Below are 23986 nucleotides of genomic sequence, written 5' to 3' on the forward strand. Positions count from 1 at the left end.
TACACCCCCTATCCTGCCTCTCCTGCGGGCGGGGGGCAGTAGCCTAATCCTGATTGGGCAGGGCTTCCGATCTTCAAGATGGCGAGAGCCCGGAGATGTGCTTCACCTCGCCTCCCCCACCTGAGGGGTGGGGTTGGCAGGCTGGCACATCCCCTGTCCTTATTTGGGGTTTCCAGCCAAGTTTCCCGCCAGAGTGGAGGGTTGCAGTGGCCTGGGGAAGCTCACAGAGGCGGCATGCCTTTGAAGCTTCCCCCTGCCCATCCTGGGGGAGGAGATTTAGCACCTCGCCCAGGATGTGCATTGTTGCAGACCCAGGAGAGCAGGGGCTCTCCTACCCAGGGGTCCAGCAACATGTCTGCTGTGTGGCAGCCTAGGCAGCCTCAGAACAGACGTGGATTGTAGGTTAGGTTTCAGGGCGCCTCTCTAAGATGCCCTCAGTGGTGCTTGGTACATTAAATCCCACACTGGCATCAGTGTGGGTTTAATGTGCTGAGCAGTTTGGTATCAAACTTCTCAGTCTTCAGTGTTGCCATTATGGTGCTGTGGAGTTAGTGTTTGAAAAGCTCCAAGCACCATGTACTCTTAAATGGCAGCACTACACTTACAGAGCCCAGGAATGGACCTGGGTCCTGTAGGGGCACAGGGCTCCTGCCTCTGTGCCCACACCACTGGCATAGGGCACCCAGCTAGAGGGGTGGCTGATGTATGCCAGGGCATTGTAGGTTGTGGGCATGGCACACAGGGATGTGTGCCATGTCGACTCTGTTTTATCTTGTACCCAGACACTCAGCCTGCCAGGGCAGTGTGTGTGTTAGGGTACAGGGCCTCTAAGGGTGGCTCAATGAGTGCTGCAGCCCTTAGAGGCCTTCCCTGGTCACAATGCCCTGGGTACCTAGGGTACCACTTACCAGGGGTTTCATGTGGCCAGGGCTTGCCAGTTGGGTTTTGAGGTTTTTGTTTAGGGAAGGAACATCGGCCCTGGGCACCTGATTGGCTGGAGTCCAGGGCACACTCAAAGTACATTCTGCAATTCAGCAAAAAGTGGGGGCATACCATGCAAGAAAGATGGCACTTTCTCACACAGGGTAAGTAGAATTCCTGAGGAATGCTGAAATGAACATAGGCGCAACTGCCCGTTGTTTGCCTTTTTCCAGTTCAGGAAGGAGATTGTATCGAATTTTAACTCTGGTGCTTCAATGTGAAAGTGTCAGACTCTAAGGTTAGCGTTTAACTTGACAGGCCAAATTCCAGATGAAGTCTGGACCTGAGAAGCTATCTGGGCAGTTGGAATACTTTCTTATACCCTGAGCACTGTGCATGCTCTAAACTTGGAGCACAGGCCCCTTGAAATGCCTGATGCCAATAGTGTAATGCAGGGAGAAGGGAAGCCTCATATCTTTGAGAATGGGCACCACAGAGGCGCTTTTTAGTTACTTGTTGAGGCAGATGATATGAACTGTGATGGCTGCAACTTTCTTCTTCTGCTATGTGAGCAGTGGGTCTGGAGGTCTCAAATCAAACCCCCAAGTTGTTATACTTAATTGTTGTTTTAATGATCGTGGTCCCCATGCTCCATGATAAAAACTTCTTGTTCTTGAAACCACCGTAAAATCAGGACTTTTGTCTTGTCTTAGTTGATTGTGAGATGGTTTCCTTAGTTGTGTGAGAAGGCTGCTTTTTGCCCGTTGTATGCCTATTTTGCTGAGGTCCATTATTACAATGTCGTCTGCATATTGGGGAATGTGTAGATTTGAGTAGCCTAGTCATGATGGAGCCAGACAGTTCCTCTCCTGTGCTGTGCCTACTGTGTATAGATTAAAAAGTAGGGGTGCAAGGACACAACCCTGCTTCATGGTTGCCTTGGGTGGTGATTTTGAAAGTGACTGTTTGTGACCCAGTTCTCACTTGGACCCATGTATTTGGAATAGTAGGAGGTAATATCCAGAGAGAATGCCCCACATGCTTAGTTTTCTCCATAGTGTGAGAGTGTTTACTTCATCGAAGGCTCACTATCGAAGGCTCACTATGGTCAATAAAGCAGCAAAAGAGTGGAAGCTATTTTTTTTGTACCTCTTTGTACCTCAAAACAGCGAGTGTGGTGATATCTATTGTTGATGCAGCTGCTCGAAATCCTGTCTGGAAGAATATAGTTGTCCATGGCCCAGGCCTCTAGCTGTTAGCAGTATCGACCATAAGCTTTGGCGTCTAGATCTAGCAGGGCTATCAAACGATAATTAGCTGGGTTTGTCGGGTCCCCTTTCTTAAATATAGAACACAAGATGGACCCCCCCTCCTTATGTTTGGAACATGGGCGGAGAGGAAAGTTTGATTGAATAGAGTTAACATTTTTGCCCAGTCCTCTGCGGCACATTTAAAGATTCCAACCAGGCTGCCGTTGGGACCTGGAACACTGTCGTTTATCATTGCTTTATTGAATTTGTAGACCTAGGCTGGCGTAGTTGGATCCTGCTGGATCCTTGTGGGCTGATCTACAAACCCCCCTTTGTCTGCATGTTCTGGTGCTGCTATCTGGTCGGGTATAGCATTTTTACATGCCTCACCCAGGAGTTTTCCTGGACTCCATTTTCCCGGGTTGTATATGGGTATTTTAATTTATTGATCTAATTCCAAAAGCAGGATATGCCCGTTTCCTGTAGCATTTGATATATTCTTAGCCTGTTCTTCTGAGGATGTCTTTGCTTTCCATGTATGCGGATGGAAGATACTCTTTCAGCAGTGCGGTTTAGCTTGTGGGTGTGCGAGGACCTTCTTAGCGCACACCATGCCGCGAGGATGGCCTTGTTATACTGTTGAGTTGCTCCTTCCCTTTTGCCCTTGAATGTTGCTTGCAGCTTCCGGTTACTAATAAGTGGTCTGTTAACTCCTTGATCAATTTGTCCCACTTGTGGTGTATGTCAGCTGTGGACATATTGGGATTCTTACTCGCTTTGCCGAGCCATTTTACCACTGTTGAGGTGTTTAGCACCCTAAATTTGATCCTCCTGACTAGGTTTGTTACTTCTGTTCCCACTACCTGACAATTGGCCGCCATGGGGGCTTGCTCATAATCACTGGGTTGTGGTCACTTTCCGACCTATTGGGTATCTCTAAGTTAATGAGACAACTTACTAAAGATTCGGACAAGATGTGGTTGATTGTTGAGAATCCTTTGAAGGTGAAAGGAAAAGGAACTGATGGTGAGCTTGAACCTCTACTACTTGATCAGCGGAGATTAGTTTATGGGTGCTCAAGAGGTCATTCATTTTTGCCTGTATCGCTGTGGGCAGGATTGCCAGCATTCCCCATGCCTCTGATGTTGAAGTCCTTTGCAAGTAGAACTCTGTGTGAGGCAAAGTCCAGAAGGAGGTCCTCTAAGCAATTGTGTAGCTCATCCTTTGAACACTGTTTTACGGCTTTGGGAACATTATAAGTTTATCAGGAGATGGGGATTTTTTTTTTTAATGGAAGACCGTTATCCATGAGATTAGGGCAGCTTGCAAATCTGGAGAGTTTTGATTGTTGGGCATGACGTCAATCCAGCTGGTATGCTTAACTAAGATTGAAAGACCGAACGTTGGCTGACTGAATAAGTAAGTGCATTTTGCTGGTGTGAAAACCTCATAGACTCCTTGTAGAACTATTGAGGTAAGCGCCCACATCTCCTGTAGGCAGAGAATATCGCTTTTATACAGGTATGCCAGCTTTGATTTACTTGTCAAAATTGACTCACGGTTCTATGATGTGATGGTAAACTTGGGTTCCATCATGGACTTCTAGGGTTGTAAGTTGCCTGGGATGTAGTGGCTAGGAATAGTTATATTGGCTGCCACAATTGAAGTTCCTTTATCTGCTCCACCCTTTGCGATTGTTACTTCTTGTCATGTATCTTAAATTTCTTTGGTCCTGGACACATTTTTCTAGGGAATTTACCACTGTTTATGCAATTGGAAGCCAGTCATGGGTTGCACCCCATACACCTGCCTCTCGGGACACACCTGTGTGGCCTTAGGGGTTCCTGCGGCATTAGCATGTGGGGAATTTTGCGGGGTGGAGCTTAAACTCTATGCCCCATTCCTCAAATCCTTGATTCGCTCAAGATGTCTGAGGCCCTCACTCAGCCATGTGGTTTTACTAGAATCTGTAGTTCCTTTTTCTTGGATTCCAGATTCAAGCAAACTTTACTAACCAACGTTTACCCCCTTTCTCCCTTACCACTGCATCTCTTTCCCAGCAGTGTGAGGATGTTCGATATTTATAGTGGGAGGCACCTCTCACTACAGGCAGGACTAGGGGCAGATGACAAGAGACTGGCAAAAGTATCCTGCTTCAGATGGGTTGTGCTCTGCATCAAAATATGCTATGCAGTGGCCAAGCAGCAACCTTTTGAAGGCTTGCAAGCTGATTCTACCAGAGCTAAAACTGTGACCATTGCGTTAGCACTTAAAGTTATAGTCATGGACATATGCCAGACAGCAACATGGGCCTCGTTTATCAAACATTACTGTCCGTACAGTGTTATCCGTAGAGATGGGCACTTTGCCCTGCAGGACTTCCGTGTATGAATTTTGTCCACAGACCCACCTCTGGGCAGGTATTGCTTGGGTATGTATGCAAAAGTAAGGAATCTGCTGCTACAAGTCTCTATCAGATGAGCATGTTACTTACATTCAGTAATGCATTGTTCGAGGCATGTGGGCTGCTGAATTCATATCTGTGCATAGATCGCCGCCTAGTGTTGGGTCCGGATGTTTGCACGTTGTTGTCCTGGAAGAGTCTTCGAAGTATCACGAGATAGGTGACTCCTCCCCTGGACCACAGTGCGCATGGGCATCCTCTCCATCCTTAGATTGTTTTTTTCCGCCATTGGGTTCGGATGTGCTTATCTTAGCTCAAGTTAGGAAAATTCAGTCTAAGGCCAAAAGGCCTTTAGTTTTCGTCGGTACTGTTCCCGTTCGGTATCGACTAGTTTCTTTACTACTTTAGAACCTTCTTCCAGCCTTTCGGATCCCTTTGGTCCGAACATCGAACTTCCATCGACGATGGAATCGAGGACTCCATTCAAATGGTGTCCTTTATGCCACGCAAAATACCCACACATCGACGTCCACCCGGTATGCAACAAATGTCTCTCACCGGATCACGATGAGTCGAAATGTATGGCCTGTGCCCGATTCCGATCGAAGAAGACTCTCCGGAATAGACGGGCGGCGAGATTAGAAGCGCAGCAATCGGCGCCTGCCCCGACCAACATCTTCAGCACCGAAGACTAGGACGCCGAGAGCGTGGAAGAAGTAGACTCCAGCCCCGCTTCCGAACACGATTCCCGATCGGAAGACGACGCTGAGGTGCTTTTTCAAAGGGAAGAAGTCATCGACGAGGTAGGAGACTACGATGAGGCCTTTGGGGCCGAAGAAGATAGCTCTAGCGAGGAGCCAGGCCCACCCGTCGATACGGAGGCCGACAAAGTGCGTCATCATAAGGCTCAGGTCGAGGGATCGCCTCCGGGCCTTACCCGAGATCAGTCTCAAAGTTCTTCGGCCCGCCTTCCGGCCCGGCCTCTAACATCCCGCACGAGCCATTGTTACCGAAAACGACTGGGTTCCCTTCGGCGAAATCGAAACCAATCGTTGCACCAGTTCCACCGAAACCAAAAGTGAAACTGACTGTAATCGGCTCGAAGGCCTCTAAGCCCTCCACGCCTTCGACGCCAGCAAAGGCCGTCGGCCCCGAACGCAGTAAAAGGGATTTCGGCGCCGAACTCACTGCAGCGGATATCGGTGCCGACCCGAAGACAAAGGCCCTCGGTCCCCCCAAAGCGCCTCGGCCTCTGGCACCGAAACCATCGGCCCCGACCACCAAAGTCAAAATGGCCGACCCATCTGCGTCGAAGACAGCGGCACACGCCAAGTCGTCGACTCCAACAACCGTCGATACCCCTCTTCGGATCGATGACACCATGGCTCCAAAGCAGTCGACGCCTACCTCCAAGGTGCCGACCGGTTCCAAAGAGCCTTCCACGTTCTCCGTGCAACAAGTCGCGGCGTCGTTGCAACGCATCAGGGAACGGGCAGCCCTCCGATCCACGTCGGGCCCCGACACGCACAAGGCTCCAAACGCACCCTCTGTGCCAACCAACATCACTTTTGGCTTGCCGCCTTCCACGGCGCCGCAGATGTTCGAGATCCGAACACGTGTCCGCCAGACACTGTCCCCGTCTACTGGACACACCGATTCAGAGCCTTCACAGCCACAATTCATCGACGCCAACACTGGTAAACTGATGCTCCGCAAGCGGAAGATCACGCCAGAGAGGGGCTTGGACTCCTACAGAATACCTCTCAAGCACAAATTGCCAGCGGGGTCGGAACCAGTTCTTCATGAAAGCTTACAACCCTCCTATCGGGATCCCCAATCCTTTTCTCCTACACCTTCAGAGACAGACGCAGTAGAGGACTATATGGGAGATGATACCACCTACCCTGGGGATGTCGATCCTGATGAGCATCTGCAAGACCCAGACCAGGCATGGGATGACCCTACAGACCAGGGTACCGCGCCAGATACCCATGACACGCAGCTTTACAGCACAAAGACATCTCCCACAGAGGACACTGCTGCCTTCAATGCCCTCATAGAACGGGCTGCTGCCAATCATGGAGTAGAACTCCATTCTGACACGGTCGAAGAAGACTTCTTGGTGGACACTTTCGCCTCTTCCGAAAGAACTGTCAAAACTCTGCCCATGTTGAAAGGAGTTCTCAAGCCTGCAAAAGACATTTTTAAGGAAACAACCAGGGCACGGGTGCTAAACCCCAGGATTGAAAAAAAATACAAGCCTGCACCCGGAGACCCTATGTACATTAGGGGTCAGTTACCTTTAGACTCCATGGTAGTTGCTAACGCTCCCAAACGAGCCCATTCGCAGACAACAGGTGATGCTCCTCCCCCAGACAAGGAGTCCAAAGTGCTGGGGACATCAGGCAAAAGGATTGCAGCACAAGCAACAAACATCTGGCGCATTGCCAACACACAGGCACTCCTGGCCCGTTATGATCGTTCCCACTACGACACACTAGAGTCACTACTCCAACATTTGCCAGATGAATACAAAGAGGCAGCGGAGCTCCTCATCAGAGAGGGACAACTCCTAACCAATGCATCCATCAAGTGCGCCCTGGATGCTGCCGACACAGCGGCAAGGGCAATCAATACAAGCGTCATGTTGAGACGACGCGCATGGTTGAGAATCTCAGGCTTCAAGCCGGAGATTCAGAACATCTTAAATCAACCGGTCAACCCAGACTGCTTATTTGGCCCTGAAGTTGACACTACCCTCGAAGATTAAAAAGGACACTGACACTGCGAAATCAATGGGGGCTCTGCAGACGCAGCAGTTTCGTAGTGGCTCCTCTCGTCGCCCCGGGAATAGAGGAGCAGCTAGAGGCCAAGGGTCACAGCAGCAATACACTAAAGGGGGCACACAGAGTACCTACGATAAAACCAACAGAGGTGATATCGTGGCTCCAGCACCAAGGGCAGAGGACGTGGTTACGGAAACACCAGGTCCTCACCCAAAAACAAACAGTGACGCCCTCTCCCTGCCCCCCGACCACATAACACCTGTTGGGGGGGAGACTCCAGCGGTTCCTGTCCACGTGGAAAACCATCACCACAGACAGGTGGGTCAGGGACATTATCCAACACGGTTACTGTCTCGAATTAACGTCCACTCCACCCAACATACCGCCAAAGCACTGTCCTATGTCCGTAGAGAACTTGGCATTATTGCAGCAGGAAGTGCTAAGTATGCTGCAAAAAGGTGCAGTAGAGGTCGTGCCCTTCAACCAGCAGGGGACAGGGGTGTACTCTCTGTACTTCTTAATCCCAAAAAAGGACGGGTCGCTCAGACCTATACTAGACCTGAGACCCCTCAACCAATACATTCTCTCAGAGCATTTCCATATGCTCACCCTACAGCAGGTTCTCCCGCTGCTCAGTCAGGGAGACTTCCTAGCCGCACTGGACCTAAAAGATGCGTATTTCCACATACCCATACACCCTTCACACAAAATATCTCAGGTTCACTATTCAAGGCCATCACTATCAGTTCAAAGTTCTCCCCTTCGGAGTCACAACAGCACCCAGGGTCTTTACCAAGTGCCTAGCGACTGTGGCGGCACATCTACGGAGATAACACATTCACGTCTTCCCTTACCTGGACGACTGGCTTGTTCAGGCAAAGTCAGCCCAGCAATGTGCCAGCCACATGTCCCTCACCATTCACCTTCACAGTCTGGGATTCTCACTAAATTACCCAAAATCACATCTCCAACCCGCACACGTACAACAGTACCTGGGCGCGACCATAGACACTCTGGCAGCCACAGAGGATCAACAGCATGCAACTGCTGATCGCAAAGTTCAAATCTCAACACTCCCTTCCAGCACGAGTGTTCATGCAGCTGATAGGCATGATGGCCTCCTGCATTTACATAGTCCCGCACGCGAGACTACATATGCGCCCGCTTCAGGAGTGCTTGGCACGTCAATGGAATCAGGCTCACGGGCAATTAAAAGACCTAGTGTTGGTGAGCGGTCGGACATACAACTCTCTGCATTGGTGGAATCCACAAAACCTTTGCAAGGGCCGACCGTTCCAAGATCCTGTTCCACAGATAATACTGACAGCGGACGCCTCTCTCCAGGGCTGGGGAGCTCATGTACTCACACAGTGCAAGGACTATGGACAACGCAACAAAAGAAGATGCACATCAACGTTCTGGAACTGATGGCAATCTTCCTAGCCATGAAGGCATTCAAAGTACACTTGTGCAACAAAGTCGTGTTGATCCGGACGGACAACATGACTGCCATGTACTTCATACAGAAGCAGGGAGGAACACACTCCACAGTTGTCTCATCTGGCTCGGAGCATGTGGAAGTGGGCCATTCAGAGGAACATATTCCTCATGGCGGAACACCTCCCCGGCAAGGACAACCAGATGGCGGATCTGCTCAGCAGACACAGCCACCAGATGCACGAGTGGGAGCTACATCCGTCAGTTCTCCAACCGTACTTCCAACAGTGGGGTCATCCAGAGATAGACCTATTCGCCACAAACAAACGCAAAATGCCAAAGCTTTGCCGCCAGGTTCCCACATCCACAGTCACAGGGCAATGCGATATGGATAAACTGGTCCGGCAGATTTGCGTACGCTTTTCCCCCAGCGCCACTAATCCCTCTAGTGGCACGCAAACTGCGACAACACTCACTGACACTCATCCTAGTTGCTCCCGCATGGGCGCGCCAACCATGATACACCACCTTTCTAGAACTTTCCGTGGTGCCGCATCAAAGGCTGCGGATCAAACCCGCACTTTTAACGCAGAACCATGGCGAGATTCAGCACCCAGATCCGCAACAGCTGAACCTGGCAATCTGGCTCCTGAAGTCTTAGAGTTTGGCTATCTAAACCTGCCACCTGACTGTATGGATATCATCAAGGAGGCCAGGAGACCCACTACCAGAGCTTGCTATGCGGCTAAATGGAAGAGGTTTGTCATTTACTGCAACAACAATGACATTAACCCGCTGGACGCATCCATTCAAAACATCATCTGTTACCTCTTACACTTATACCGATGCAATCTGGCATACAACTCAATACGTATCCATTTAACCGCGATAGCGGCCTATCTTCAAAACAGGCAGCACCTCTCTTTATTCAGAGTGCCTGCCATCAAAGCCTTCTTGGAGGGACTCAAACGGGTAATTCCCCCAAGACACCCACCAGCACCCGTGTGGAATCTCAATTTGGTTCTCACCAGATTAATGGGTCCACCCTTTGAACCTCTCCATTCATGTGAGATTCAATTCCTCACCTGGAAAGTAGCTTTCTTAGTGGCAATCACTTCATTAAGAAGTTAGTGAACTCCAGGCACTAACCATTCAAGAGCCATTCATTCAGGTCCACGCAAACAGGGTGGTACTACGTACCAACCCCAAATTCATGCCCAAAGTGATATCGCAGTTCCACATGAATCAAACTATTGAACTGCCTGTTTTCTTTCAAAATCCACAAAATGTCGTAGAGAGAATGCTCCATACACTAGATGTGAAGAGGGCCCTCATGTACTATATGGACAGAACTAAGGACTTTAGGAAAACTAAACAACTTTTCGTTGCCTTTTCTCCACAATACAAGGGCAACGCCATTTCCAAAGCAGGGATAGCCAGATGGATCGTTAAATGTATTCAAATTTGCTATCAAAAAGCTAAACGCACATTAACGATTCCCCCACGAGCCCACTCAACACGTAAGTTAGGGGCGTCCATGGCTTTCCTAGGAAACATTCCTTTACAGGAAATATGTAGAGCAGCCACATGGTCCACTATACATTTACCAAACACTACTGTGTAGATGTACACTCAAAACAGCAGGCAGCTGTAGGACAGGCTGTTCTCAAAACTCCTTTTCAGACTGCTGCAGCCGGCACGGGTAGCCGCCGCTAATGGAGGAACTGCTATGTATTCTATGCACAGATATGAATTCAGCAGCCCACATGCCTCGAACTGAATATGCTACTTACCAGTATGCATCTGTTCTTGGCATGTAGGGCTGCTGACATTCATATCGCCCACCCTCCTCCCCGGCGCCTGTAGCGGCTGCAGCTCTCAGAATTGCTGTATAGCATGGTCATCACTTACTGTACCTACTCCATCACTGCCACAATGGCGAAAAACAATCTAAGGATGGAGAGGATGCCCATGCGCACTGTGGTCCAGGGGAGGAGTCACCTATCTCGTGATACTTCGAAGACTCTTCTAGGACAACAACATGCAAACATCCGGACCCAACACTAGGCGGCGATCTATGCACAGATATGAATGTCAGCAGCCCTACATGCCAAGAACAGATGCATACTGGTAAGTAGCATATTCAATCTGGTAGAGACTAAATTTATCTGCAGATTCCTTACCGACCTACACATCCTCGCCACTCTGCCAACGGATTTCTAGGGACAGGACTGACCCTTTTCAGGGGCCTAGTTTTACACACCAGTGGTCAGTGGTCTTCATGATTTCACGCATCTGGCATGAATAGTAACTGACAGCGCCCATAGGTGACATTTATATAGGTACCCTGACACCGATTCCATCGCAGACTGCACACACAGAGCTGATCAATGCCACCTACTGGTGCGCAGGGGTACTGCTCACGAAAAATCTTTTGGATCCAGTCTGACGCCTAAGCAAATTTAAAGGTAAGGAATCTGCGGCTAGATCTAGTCTCTACCACATAAGGCATCTAAGGTAAGTAACTTGTTTTTTTTTTTTTCTCCATTTTTAGATTCGGATTATATTCTTATTCAAACAAAATTCTATTGCCTTTAATTTCATACCCCTCTTCAATTAGTAAGCCTCTGTAAAGAGTTCCAGTTCCCCACATACAGATTATCATATATTTAGTACTCGTGTATTTATTGAAGATGTCCTTTGTGAGTTGGTGTTAGAGGTAAGCAACATACTCCTAAACTGATTACATCTCCTACCACAGTCTCATGTAAATTGCACACCTGCTAACTACTACTGCAATAATTAGAGGATGCAGTTACACCAGCTTGCTCCTGTGAAATGGGGCATTACTCACAATTTTCACATGACTTCATTAGTTCCACAGAACACAAACAAGAATTGCATGCAGTTTACACCCATGATTTGTCAGGCTTTGCCTTTGGCAAATCGTAGAGTTAAACTCCAGTGCCTGGTGCAATGTTTGCCATTAACCTGAAATAAATTCTGGTCTAAGAATTAAGACCGCTACTTAACTGAAGGTGTTTTTAATTTGAATGTACTGAAATCCTTATTATGGACCGCTAACAACAAAAATGGATAAAAATACGTTTTGAGCTGTCTGTCAAAGCTTTGTTGCTGGTTAGTTTTGAGGCTGACAGATGTCGCTTTCAGGATTTAGAGCAGTGTTTTGATAAGTTGCTAAATATGGTTAAAGTATTAATCAGTGACTGTTTCCTTTCAGGCAAATTGTATAGATTCCACAGCAGCTCCTGAAGCTGTTTTTGCTTCTGAAGTAAAGAAAATGCAGCACGAAAATATGAAACCACAGGAGCAGCTGACCTTGGAACCATATGAGAGAGATCATGCAGTTGTCGTCGGAATCTATAGGTATGTGTGAATATACTTGGCTAGGTCACCTTTCACAATGAGAGCTTAACCACAGTCTTCAGGATTTTCTAGGAAAAGGTTAAAAGGGTGTGAAACAAAGGCTTTTCGTATTTCATTGAAAATTAGATATGCTTTCGCGCCACTGAATGCTTCTATTCCTGACTAGAAACACTAAAGTCGATATAACCATGAAATACAACCCTTATGTTTTTTTGCTCCCGGTAGAGATTTGACTGCACCCATGAGGTTTTCCAGTGTAAACCTATTTAAAATGCACATGTTAGACAATGTACTAATTGGGTCTGGACATATTCTCCGTTAGCGGAGTCAGTATTACATGACATTGAGCGTAAGCCTTTTGTTTTGGCAATTTTTTTTTGTCTGTCATTTGGTTAAGATGTGTGCTATTGTACTGGAGAAGAGGAGATGGTCCCTATATGGCTGAAAAGAAAACCACTTGAAATGATCAAACGTTAATGATTTTCTGCTACTTAAGGAATTTATAGTGTGTCAAGGCCATAGAGAATGTGACTGAAGCTTTTACTACGAAATTGTTTCCAGGGTTTTCAATTTGAAATATCATTTGGGGGTCTACCTATTGTGTCTTCAAAAGTTCATGTGGCTAGATGAAAATGTGGTGTGGAATGTACTGAAGGACAGATAGCATATAAAAACCAAAGAAAGGGAGGGTGCAATAATCATGGAGTCCTCTTGCATTGAAACTAGTAATGTTTGTGCCAAAAAAGCTGATGGTTATAATGCCAGTCACTTAATTTAGAAAATTGGGCCCCCTACGTACAAGTTAACTTGTCAAGCACAGGAAAAGTAACTATCAGTTAAGAAACAGACTTGGGCAAGAGAAAACAGACAAAACGTTCAGGCATACAATATATACATAAAATTGCAATTCATTGAATAACTTGATGGACTTCATGTAGTATCACACATCTTGTATACACCGTCCGCTTGTGTGCCCATATATTGTCTTCTATAAAAAAGTCTTTTTAGATTTTCAGGTCTCTTATATCATGAACTAATTGCTATCTGTATTGCAGTTTAATGAATTGACACTACTGTAGTACATTTGTCTAATCAACAATGTAAACAAATATATTTTGCATTTATTAATGTACAGGATAACAAAATTGTGAATCATGCTTTTAATGCAGTAAAGATCTTTTAATTTATAATCTAAAACAAAATAAATTATTTATAAAAAAAATGTAAAAAGAATTGTGAAACTACATGAGTTCCTTTGTTGTTCAGTGAATTGCAATCTCATGTATAGTATGCCTGCATGTGTTTTGTCTATTTTCTCTTGCCGAAGACTGCTTCTTACAATGCCAGTCACTGCTAGGACTGGAACTAAAGGAGCAAAGAAAATCTTCGACAGCTCAAGAATTCAAGAACACAAATGGTTAAACTTTATATAGAAAATATAAGTAAAACGAATCTTATTGGTCAAGAAAGAGTGCTGATAAGATGGAAACCGATGTGAACATCTCGACCTGCGACTAGTTTTGGCTTACTCATTGGCGATGTGTAATCGCCTGAGGATACACCATTGTCTGGTAAGATTGCCACAACATAGGAAACTTAGTGTATTTTCCTCAAACAGGGGAAACCTACTCTAAAATAGAAATTATTGGCTACTACCTATTCAAAAGGTATATGGGTTTGTGGAGAGGAGCCGGAGGATGTCCATTTTTAGCACTGAAGATGCACTGCATTGAAATTTACAAAAGACTCGCATTTTCATAGTTTACGTGTTGATGCTATTGTCGTTTTCCATGAGACCCTCCTCCCTCCCTGGTGAAGTGGAGTAGCGCAGAACAGTAAAATAAGTACAAGTTCCATAACACTACCTTTGCCGTGGAAAAGAGAATCTGAAGATGTCTTGTACTAGGGCCTTGGAGGATTATGCTTGACATTATGAGCCCTACTAATCCTGCCGATGTCCAAATCAAATTCTCCTATTTGAAGAAATATTTCTGTACCCAACCACTATGGGTGGGGTGGTGGGGCAGGGCGATGTAGCAGGTGATAAAGGAGCTAATGGGGGGCCTCCTCTTGCGGGTACTGCACCACATGGATAGACCTGTTTTCTAACCTGACAACTCAAAATACACAAACTTCGACGCCAGATATCCACAGTTCATGGGCAATGCACTGTGAAGAAATTGGTCAGGGATGTTTGCCTATGCATTTCTACCCCTCTCTCTGCTGCCCTTCATGGGGGGAGTGGGGGGGGGGGGAAGCTCAGGCAAAATTTACTAAGCCTTGTCCTACTGGTATCAACCTGCGCCGGATAGCCTTGGTACTCTGCTCTCCTGAAGTTGTCACTTAGCCCCCAAGAGGATCCCCCTCAGGTCCGATCTTCTCCCTCTTAGCTGGTTGGCAGCTTATATGCTGAATGGACAACATGCCTCTCTTCAGGATGCACAAGGTCAAGGCATTTTTTGAGGGCCTAGAAAAGGTCCTAACCACCCACACAGATTACTTTCTGCTCCTATTTGGAACCTCAACATAGTCCTTACCAGACTCATGAATCCACCCTCAAACATATGCATTATTCTGTTCTGCAGTTCCTCCCTTGGTAGGTAGCCCGCTTCATAACTCACTTACTTTAATCGAATGAGCGAGCTGCAAATGCTCATACTACAGGAGCCTTCACCCAGGTACAATATAGTAGGGCAGTTCTACGAACCAACCCGAAGTTCCTCCCTTAAGTGGTATTGCCCTTCCCACCCTTAACCAAACAGTTGATCTCTCAGTATTCTTCCCGCATTCTGCTTCTGAAAGAGCACTGCCCACACTATACCTCCAAAGGTTTTTCATGTTCTAAATCGACAGATCTAAATCTTTCTGTGAGTCAGACCAGCTATGTCTCCTTTTCAAAGCCTTACAAAGGTCAGCCCATATGCCAAGCTAGCATAGACAGTTGAATTTTAATGGGTCTTCAGGCTTGTTACCACAAGGCAAAGAGGTTTCTACATACTTCACTTTAAGCACTTTCCACTCGCAGGACAGGTGCTTCAAACGCTGCCTTGGGCAACATCCCACTATTTGATATCTGGAAGGCAGCCACCTCATCGACCCTTGCGCACCTTTACTTGGCACTGTAGTGCACAGTAACAAGCCCTAGTTGGCTAGACATGCTGAGAACGTTTCAGACAGCTGCATCATCCACACACTAGCCCCTGCTGCCAGCTGGTTACTGCTATACAGTCTATGCTTCTTAATGACTTCTTGGAAGTTGCAATTTAGTTAAGGCCTCTTGTCAGGACCTCAAAGGGGTTGGGGCCTGCACAATGGTAAACCACCAAAGCTTTCTCTGTTTTTGTGTGTGTATATATGTATATGTGTATATATATGTTCGAGGCATGTGGGCTGCTGAATTCATATCTGTGCATAGATCGCCGCCTAGTGTTGGGTCCGGATGTTTGCACGTTGTTGTCCTGGAAGAGTCTTCGAGGTATCCTGGGATAGGTGACTCCTCCCCTGGACTACAGTGCGCATGGGCATCCTCTCCATCCTCAGATTGTTTTTTTCCGCCATTGGGTTCGGATGTGCTATCTTAGCTCAAGTTAGGAAAAACTTTATCGAGGCCAAAAGGCCTTTAGTTCGCGTTGGTACTGTTTTCTCGATCGGTTTCGATACTCCTTTGTTAGTTTAACAACTTTCAGCACCGACTTTTCGCTTCTTACCTGCCCATCGACGACATCGACGATGGAATCGAGGACACCGTTCAAAAGATGTCCGGTATGCAATGCGAAATATCCCCACATCGACGTCCATCCGGTGTGCAACAAATGCCTTTCGCCGGATCACGACGAATCGACATGCATGGCCTGTGCCCGGTTCCGTTCCAAGAAGACTCTACGGACTCGACGAGCGGCAAGACTCGAAGCGCAGCACGCGGCACCGGCCCCGGCAGACATCTTCAACGCCGAGACCGAAGATGTCGAAGAATTGGAGATCCTACCCTCCAGTCCCGTTTCCGAACATGACTCCGGATCGAACGACGTCGACGAATCACTCTTTCGCAGAGATGAAGACTACACCGAGGTAGGAGACTACGATGAGGCCTTAGGGGCCGAAGAGAGTAGCTCCAATGACGAGCAAGGCCTACCCGTTCAGACTGAAGAGAGCCCAGTGCCACAGTCTATGGCTCCGGTCGAGGGATCGCCTTCGGGCCTTACCCAAGACCTATCCCGCAGTTCTTCGGGCCCGGCCTCGGACGTTCAGCGGCAGCCATTATTACCTAAACCGGCTGGTTTCCCTTCTTCCAAACCGAAACCGAAAGCTGCACTGGTTCAATCGAAACCAAAACCAAAACTGGCGCTGGTCGGATCGAGGCCTTCCACACCTTCAACGCCAGCGAAGCGCGTCGGCACCGAGCGCACCAAGCCAGACTTCGGTGCCGAACTTGAAGCGGCAGACGTCGGAGTCGGCATGCGGAAAAAGGCCTTCGGTGCCAACAAACCTGATCGGTTCCCGGCGTCGACGCCATCGACTCCGACACCAAAGGTCACACTGCCGGCTGCGTCTCACATCGGCACCACCGAAGCCTCATGCATCGAAGACGTCGACGGCCATTCCCGCCCCTCGACTCGATGACCCGCCGGTGCCGAAAAGGTCGACGACCGCCTCGACAGACCTGGTCGGCGCGAAAGCCTCAAAGACGCTCCAAGTGCGACCTGGTGCAGCACAAAGCAGCAAAACCAAAACGGTCCTCCAGGACACGTCGGGCTCCGGCCCAATAAAAGCTCCAGCAGCCTCTTCGGCGCCAGCCAACATTACTTTTGGCCTGCCTCCGTCCACGAACCCAAAAATATTCCGACGCGGGTCGCCCACACCACAACTACACCTGTTGAGGCGTCTCCGTCACATGTCATCGATGCCATCACCGGCAGGATGGTTATCCACGAACGGAGGATAACTTCGGAGCCACCTTTGGACCCTTTCCGGATCCCACTAAAAAGGAAGCTGCCTGTGGACTCAGAACCTCTCCTAAGCGAATCTTACCACTCGCCCTACCAAGATCCACAATCACACTCTCCCACACACTCCGACACGGATGTGTTGGGGGATTACATGGATGACCAAGTCCCCTACCACGGAGACATAGACCCTGATTACCAACAGGACCCTGATCAAACTTGGGGCGACCCTGTGGATCCAGGTGCACCTCTAGATGCACAGGACCCACAACTCTATGGGGCGAAAACCTCTCCCACAGAGGACACTGCAGCGTTCAACGCTCTTATCGAACGTGCCGCAAATAATCATGGAGTGCAGCTTCACTCTGACACCATCGAGGACGACTTTCTTATGGACACCTTCGCATCCTCAGAAAGACATGTAAAAACTCTGCCCATGTTGAAAGGGGTCCTCAAACCAGCCAAGGACATCTTCAAAGAACCCACCAGGGCACGAGTGATAAACCCCAGGATCGATAAGAAATACAGATCGGCGCCTTGGGACCCTACTTACATCAGAGGCCAATTACCACTAGACTCCATTGTCGTGGCGAATGCTCGCAAGAGGGCACACTCGCAGACGACAGGTGACGCTCCTCCCCCGGACAAAGAGTCCAAGGTGGTAGAAACCTCTGGCAAGCGAGTTGCCGCACAGGCTGCCAACATATGGTGCATAGCCAACACTCAAGCGCTCCTCGCTCGCTACGATAGGGCGCACTATGACACATTGGAGCAACTACTCCAACATCTCCCTGACCAGTACAAAGAAGGTGCAGAAATTCTCATCAGAGAGGGACAGTTACTCACAAATGCTTCCATCAAGTGTGCACTAGATGTCGCAGACACGGCTGCCAGGGCCATTAACACAAGCGTCATGCTGCGACGACATGCCTGGTTGCGAATCTCCGGATTCAAACCGGAGGTGCAAAATAATATACTCAACCAGCCTGTCATGATATATGTAGAGCATACACCTGGTCCACCACACACACATTTACCAAACACTATTGTGTAGATGTGCAATCAAAACAGCAGGCAGCTGTAGGACAGGCTGTTCTCAAAACCCTTTTTCAGACCGCTGCAGCTGGCACTGGTAGCCGCCGCTAATAGAGGGCACTGCTATACATTCTATGCACAGATATGAATTCAGCAGCCCACATGCCTCGAACTGAATATGCTACTTACCAGTATGCATCTGTTCTTGGCATGTAGGGCTGCTGACATTCATATCGCCCTCCCTCCTCCCCGGCGCCTGTAGCAGCTGCAGCTCTCAGAATTACTGTAAGCATGGCCATCACTTTTCTGTATCTACTCCATCACTGCCACAATGGCGAAAAACAATCTGAGGATGGAGAGGATGCCCGTGCGCACTGTAGTCCAGGGGAGGAGTCACCTATCCCAGGATACCTCGAAGACTCTTCCAGGACAACAACGTGCAAACATCCGGACCCAACACTAGGCGGCGATCTATGCACAGATATGAATGTCAGCAGCCCTACATGCCAAGGACAGATGCATACTGGTAAGTAGCATATTCAATATCTTCCTGCTGAAACGGTGCTCAGTAATGCACCTGATGCCGTAATGTAATTAAAAGAACACTGGGTCCATGACTTTGAGGGCCTGGATGATGACGAGTGCGCAGTGACCCTTCCATCCCCTAAAGAGGTGGTCAGACCACACTGGCTAGGATGGGTAGAGCACCGAATGAGATGCTGGCGAGGTTGTCTACACACTGTTACTTTTTAGGTCTCGGCCAGGCGAAAGAAGTGCATGCGCAGGTCTGCCATGCAATTCCTTTTGGAATCGATACAATTCCAGCATGCACGCGGGGAGACAAACGAGACAGAAGATGTGCACGCGGGATTGGATGTTTTACTGGCGGCGTGATACACTGGGGACTCTTTTTTTTCTTGCCGCCAGTAAAGGCAGTCCCCGCATACACATCTTCTGTCTGCCCTATAAAGAGCCGTTCACATCCCATGACGGGCCACGCTTGTTATAACATGTCACCATGTTTATTATTCCATTAGCTTAAAGGGCACGGATCCTTGCACCCAGTCCCGTGACACACGCAGGGCACCTCACTTGTGAAGTTTGTTATTTTAGGGGGGCAAGTTACCGGAAACCCAGGGTTGTTACTAACTGTTGCTCTTCGAGGCAGACACTTCCAAATTAGCTGCGTGTGGTTAGGGAGGATTCATGCACTACAGCAGCCTGAGAAATGGGATGACACGGTTTATGTTGTTGACAATTATGTATCGCACTTTGTGTTCAAGATCTCACCGCGTGTACTTCTCACCAGTTCTTGTAAGAAGTGACTCCTTGGCTCGCTAGGTTTCTTAAAGTGTGGGAAGACTATGCAGTTAGAGACCTGGAGTTCTTGAGTGAGAGTGAGAGGGGGTTGAGGTTCCAGACGTTTTGTGAGTTTAATTAGCACAGTTATACTTGCACGGTGTGTTTGCAAGCACACAGTAAAATCAGCGCAATTTGAGTCGCACACACTGCACTTAACTGAAGGGGCACAAAAGGCCTCACTGCAACAGAACCGTACATAAACTGAGCATAGGCACATAACACTACGGTAGGCAATCTCCCTAAAGCACAAGGATTTGACGTAATCACCAGAGCTGCTGAGTGGGAACCTGGTAACCATGTTCGAGTCACGGCGTCTGCTCACCATCCTGTGATTCTGGGCAAATCAGTTAATCTCCCTGCTGCATACAAAAACATTTCTGGGGCTATTTGTATTACTAAATCTATTTATTCACAACCCCAAGCACAGACTGTTTTTTCAGGCTCTGTCTACAAATCACCTTCGCTCATAAAATATGCTTTTTATATAGCGCTTCTTAAAAAGGTGTTCGTTTTTTTCCAAATAAAAGTTTGTTCCGTCTTTATTATCTAACTCAATAATATAAACATAATGCTTTCACAAGTGTATGAAGGATGAATGTTAGTCAGCCCTGCTTCACTTTTTAAACTTGGCATAATTTTTTTTCTTGCGTGTTATTCCATTTTGAAAGCTACCATTAACTTGAAAGGAGTTGCAAAAGAAAATGACTAGAGCGTAGTTTAAGATCCATGAAAGCAACAAAATAAAATCCCACGCTAGGGCAGACCGAATACCAACACGCACCGCTTCTAAACACTAGGACTCATCTCTGCACGGCTGACCTCGCTGAACGGGACACAGATTCCAGCGCTGAGTCCCGTGACACACGCAGGGCGCCTCACTTGTGAAGTTTGTTATTTTATGGGGGCATGTTACTGGAAACCCAGGGTTGTTACTAACTGTTGCTCTTCGAGGCAGACCCTTCTGTCAAATTAGCTGCTTGCGGTTAGGGAGGATTCATGCACTACAGCAGCCTGAGAAATGGGAGGACGCCGCTTGTTAAGTTATTCATAATTGTGTAGCGCCCTTTGTATTAAAGATATTACTGCGCATACTTTTTACCATTTTTTTGTAACCCATGACTTCGGCTACTCGTTTCTTAAAGTTTGACTTGTGCTGTGGTAAGACTATGCAAATCTTACTTTTACAGATTGAAACGCTACTTTTTCTGAGTTTTATTTTGAGAGTATAAGATCTATGGGGTGTGTTATTTATAGGCGGTACCCTGCGTAGAGTGTTCAGTCTGCTGCATACTAAGGAATGAGAGGGACAGTACCACCTCAGGCACACTTCTGTAACCCGCTGCTCCTCACTGTGTCCCCAGACCCCCTCCTTCCACACCAACACCATATGCACTGTTGCGCACTGCACATAATATTAGAGGCACAGAAGCCCTCTCTGCAATAGAACTGTACAAAAACGGAGCATAGGCACACAACACAACAGTAGGCTATCTCCCTAAAGCACAAAGATGTGTGTAATGACCAGAGCTGCTGAGCGGGAAGCTGGGGAACCATGTTTGAGTCACGGCGTTGGCTCACCATCCTGTGATTCTGGGCAAATCAGTTAATCTCCCCGTGCCTTCTAAAAGGGAATGTGTTCTTGTCTTTTACACCGCTGTCTAAAAATTACCCTTGCTAATAAAATCTGTTTTTTATATAGCACTTCTTAAAAGGTTTTGTTTTTGGCTACTAAAACTTTGTTGTCTTTTAAATGTAACGCAAGAGCATTACAATAATGCTTTCACTTGTGTATGTAGCATGAAAGTTAGTCAGCTCTGCTTTAATGTACACCTGTAGCTGCTGCATGCGCACACATTTCTGGGGCCAACTGTTTATAATTTGCGTTTCCGTGCACGCTTATTTATATTTCCCAAACATTTATGCACTGTCTTGTGCCATGTCCCTCCTCAGTGTCTGTTTGCCTTTGATCATGTGTATAGTTTAATTGGGAACTGGTTGCTAAGGGATGCAAGGTGCTTATATAAGCTATTTTACTGTAACTGGCTGTGGGTCTCTGTTTCAATGTTAACAGTGGGTCAAAAATGAAAGTAGTGTTAGGCGAGTTTTGGTAAACTTTAAAAAAAAAAAGAAAACTATTACAGCGCAAAAACAATAAATTATCTAGAATTAGGGTATCTTTCATAGATTAACATGCTTGAATCATTCCCCGTCATCAGGATGGGAGTCCCCGATATATAATAAAAGTAATGTCTCACTAGACATATCGAGAGGCCAAAGGCCTCTCATTAGTAACACATCCAGGTCCTTTTGTAATGAGGACCAAATTCTAGAGAACAACCAATCGGATATCACCACCCTCTGGAACCTTCCTGGAAGGAGCTCTAGTCCCTCAGATTTTCTACCGCACGTCATGTTAAGGGAGTCTCCACTGAGCTCTGCTCCGTTTTTCCTTGGTTCTGGAATTCAAGTGGATTTTTCTTCACAATTACTTCTTCTGAGTGAAGTCTGTCTTCATGTCAGACACTCCTAAGAAAGGCCTTTTTAGGCCCTGTGCTTCCTGCAATAAGAAGAGACTGCATTTCGACGACCAGCATTAAGACTGACTACTGTCTCTATCCGGACCATTCCTCCAAAGACTGTAAGGTATGTTGTACCTTTTCATCTAAGACTCTTGAAGACCGTGAGGGACGGCTGTTAATTTGGCTGCAGAGGCTTGAGGACAAAGAATACCCCTTGTCCTCTGAGGAGAGTGAGGGTTCAACAAAGTCTTCAAGAACCTCACAGAAAAGGTCCATAGATGCTTCTCCAGGTCCTTCTTCGAAGCCCCCTCAAAAGAAGACGCAGAAAGTCTTCGGAAGCACAACTTAAGGCTTTGCCACATAAGGATCCTTCGCTGAGGATTGTACACACTTTTAAAAAGCCTGCTTCACCCCGTCGACGACCACCTCGTCGACGGTGGCCTCGACGACCACTTAATCTTCTACAGCTGTGGGAGTAACCTAGACGACGACAGTCTCTACACTCTTGGCATCGTCCGCATCGCACTTGACTACGACGTCCTAGTCGACAGCTGTTCCGTTGTCGACTATCAAAATTTAAAAAATCGTCGACGTCCAAGAAAGTGTCAACGCCACGCTCGTCGACTAGCGCATCGTCGACGAGGGTTGTTCCGTCGACGATGGTGACTTTGTCGACGACTCCGGGGACTTCGTCGACGCTACCTTCGTCGACACTATCATCGGTTGTGTCCATTGGTGTTTCCTCGTCGTCGACTACTACAGGCAACGGCCTCATCGACGACACCAAAATCAGCAGTGGACAGTACTTATGTTCACCTCAAGGTTACTAAAAGAAAGCTGACGCCTTCCCTTACATCACCAAGCAGGGTCCAGCCGTTACCTCCGCCTCACCTTTTGGAGGAGGATTCAGATGAGGGCAGCATGTTCAGGGCTGCAACAAGTACCTCTGAACTTCATTTAAAGTACCAGGAGGACTCGGACTATGACGAGCAAGATGCAGATCAGGCATATTATCCAGACAGCCATCTTCGCCAAAAACCCATGGTTTGTCTCCCTGCGTCTGGTTTCTGACCTCCAATATTTGATTTCTGACTACAGAGGTGCCCTACTTCTGCTCAGTCTTCTACTCCAGTTCTCTCTCCGCCTCCACGGTTACAGGTTTCACCTCCACCGGCTGTACCTGTTACGTTACCACCTCTCCCTTCCACGGATGATGATGAGGAGAATTACCAACAAGAGAGGTCCATGAGTCCCAATCAACTCATGAGTGGGACAACTACGTCCTCTTTGCCGGCGTCTCCAGTGCCGCCTCAAGCAGATTCGCCTCCTGAAGATATTGGGAGTTTTCACAACTTTTTGGAAAGGGCTGCACAGCGTTTCCAAATTCCTATGCCTTCTTACCAGCAGGACTGTTTCTAGTATGACTTCAAGGAACCTTTTAAAAAAAATCTGAGATCTCTGCCGATCATAGACTACATCTGGGTTCTGGGCCTGATTCCATCATCGCTCAGCGGAGATCTAAAAACCCTTCTGCGCTGCTTTCAGCCCCTCCAGATATGGAGGGCAGATGCCTGGACAACGTTGGGAAGCGCTTTTCTTCCATGTCTGCATTGACACTGTGTGCGTCTAATTCCTTAGCGTTGTTGGGGGCGCTACAACAGGCAGATGTGGGTGGACATTGCCCCATACTTGGAGGCACTGCCGGACGACTCCAAAGTAGAAGCAAAGAATTTTGTTGGAGGACGAACATTCGGCTTCTGAAATAGATTGTGCGATGGATATCGCCTCTACTGATTTCCGCCAATTGGCTGGGGCTGCGGTCCTCCGCCGCCGCAAAGGTGCCGACATTCCGCCTGGAAATCCAGATTTTGGATATGCCTTATGATGGCCAATTGCTCTTTGGCACTCCTATTGATGAAGCCCTTCAGGGCCTAAAAAAAGG

The 23986-nt window shown here is 47.7% G+C and overlaps 1 protein-coding gene across 1 annotated transcript in view; it reads left to right on the top strand.

Annotated features, from left to right (window-relative positions):
• Positions 1-23986, top strand: part of FBL (fibrillarin rRNA 2'-O-methyltransferase) — a 103473-nt gene that overhangs the window by 61021 nt on the left and 18466 nt on the right. The window contains exon 8 of the mRNA XM_085616097.1: positions 12040-12185. Within this exon, the coding sequence (XP_085472223.1) occupies positions 12040-12185 (146 nt within the window). The remainder of the gene's footprint in view (positions 1-12039; positions 12186-23986) is intronic.

This window comes from Triturus cristatus, chromosome 7, assembly GCF_964204655.1.
Source record: "Triturus cristatus chromosome 7, aTriCri1.1, whole genome shotgun sequence".
Taxonomy (NCBI): domain Eukaryota; kingdom Metazoa; phylum Chordata; class Amphibia; order Caudata; family Salamandridae; genus Triturus; species Triturus cristatus.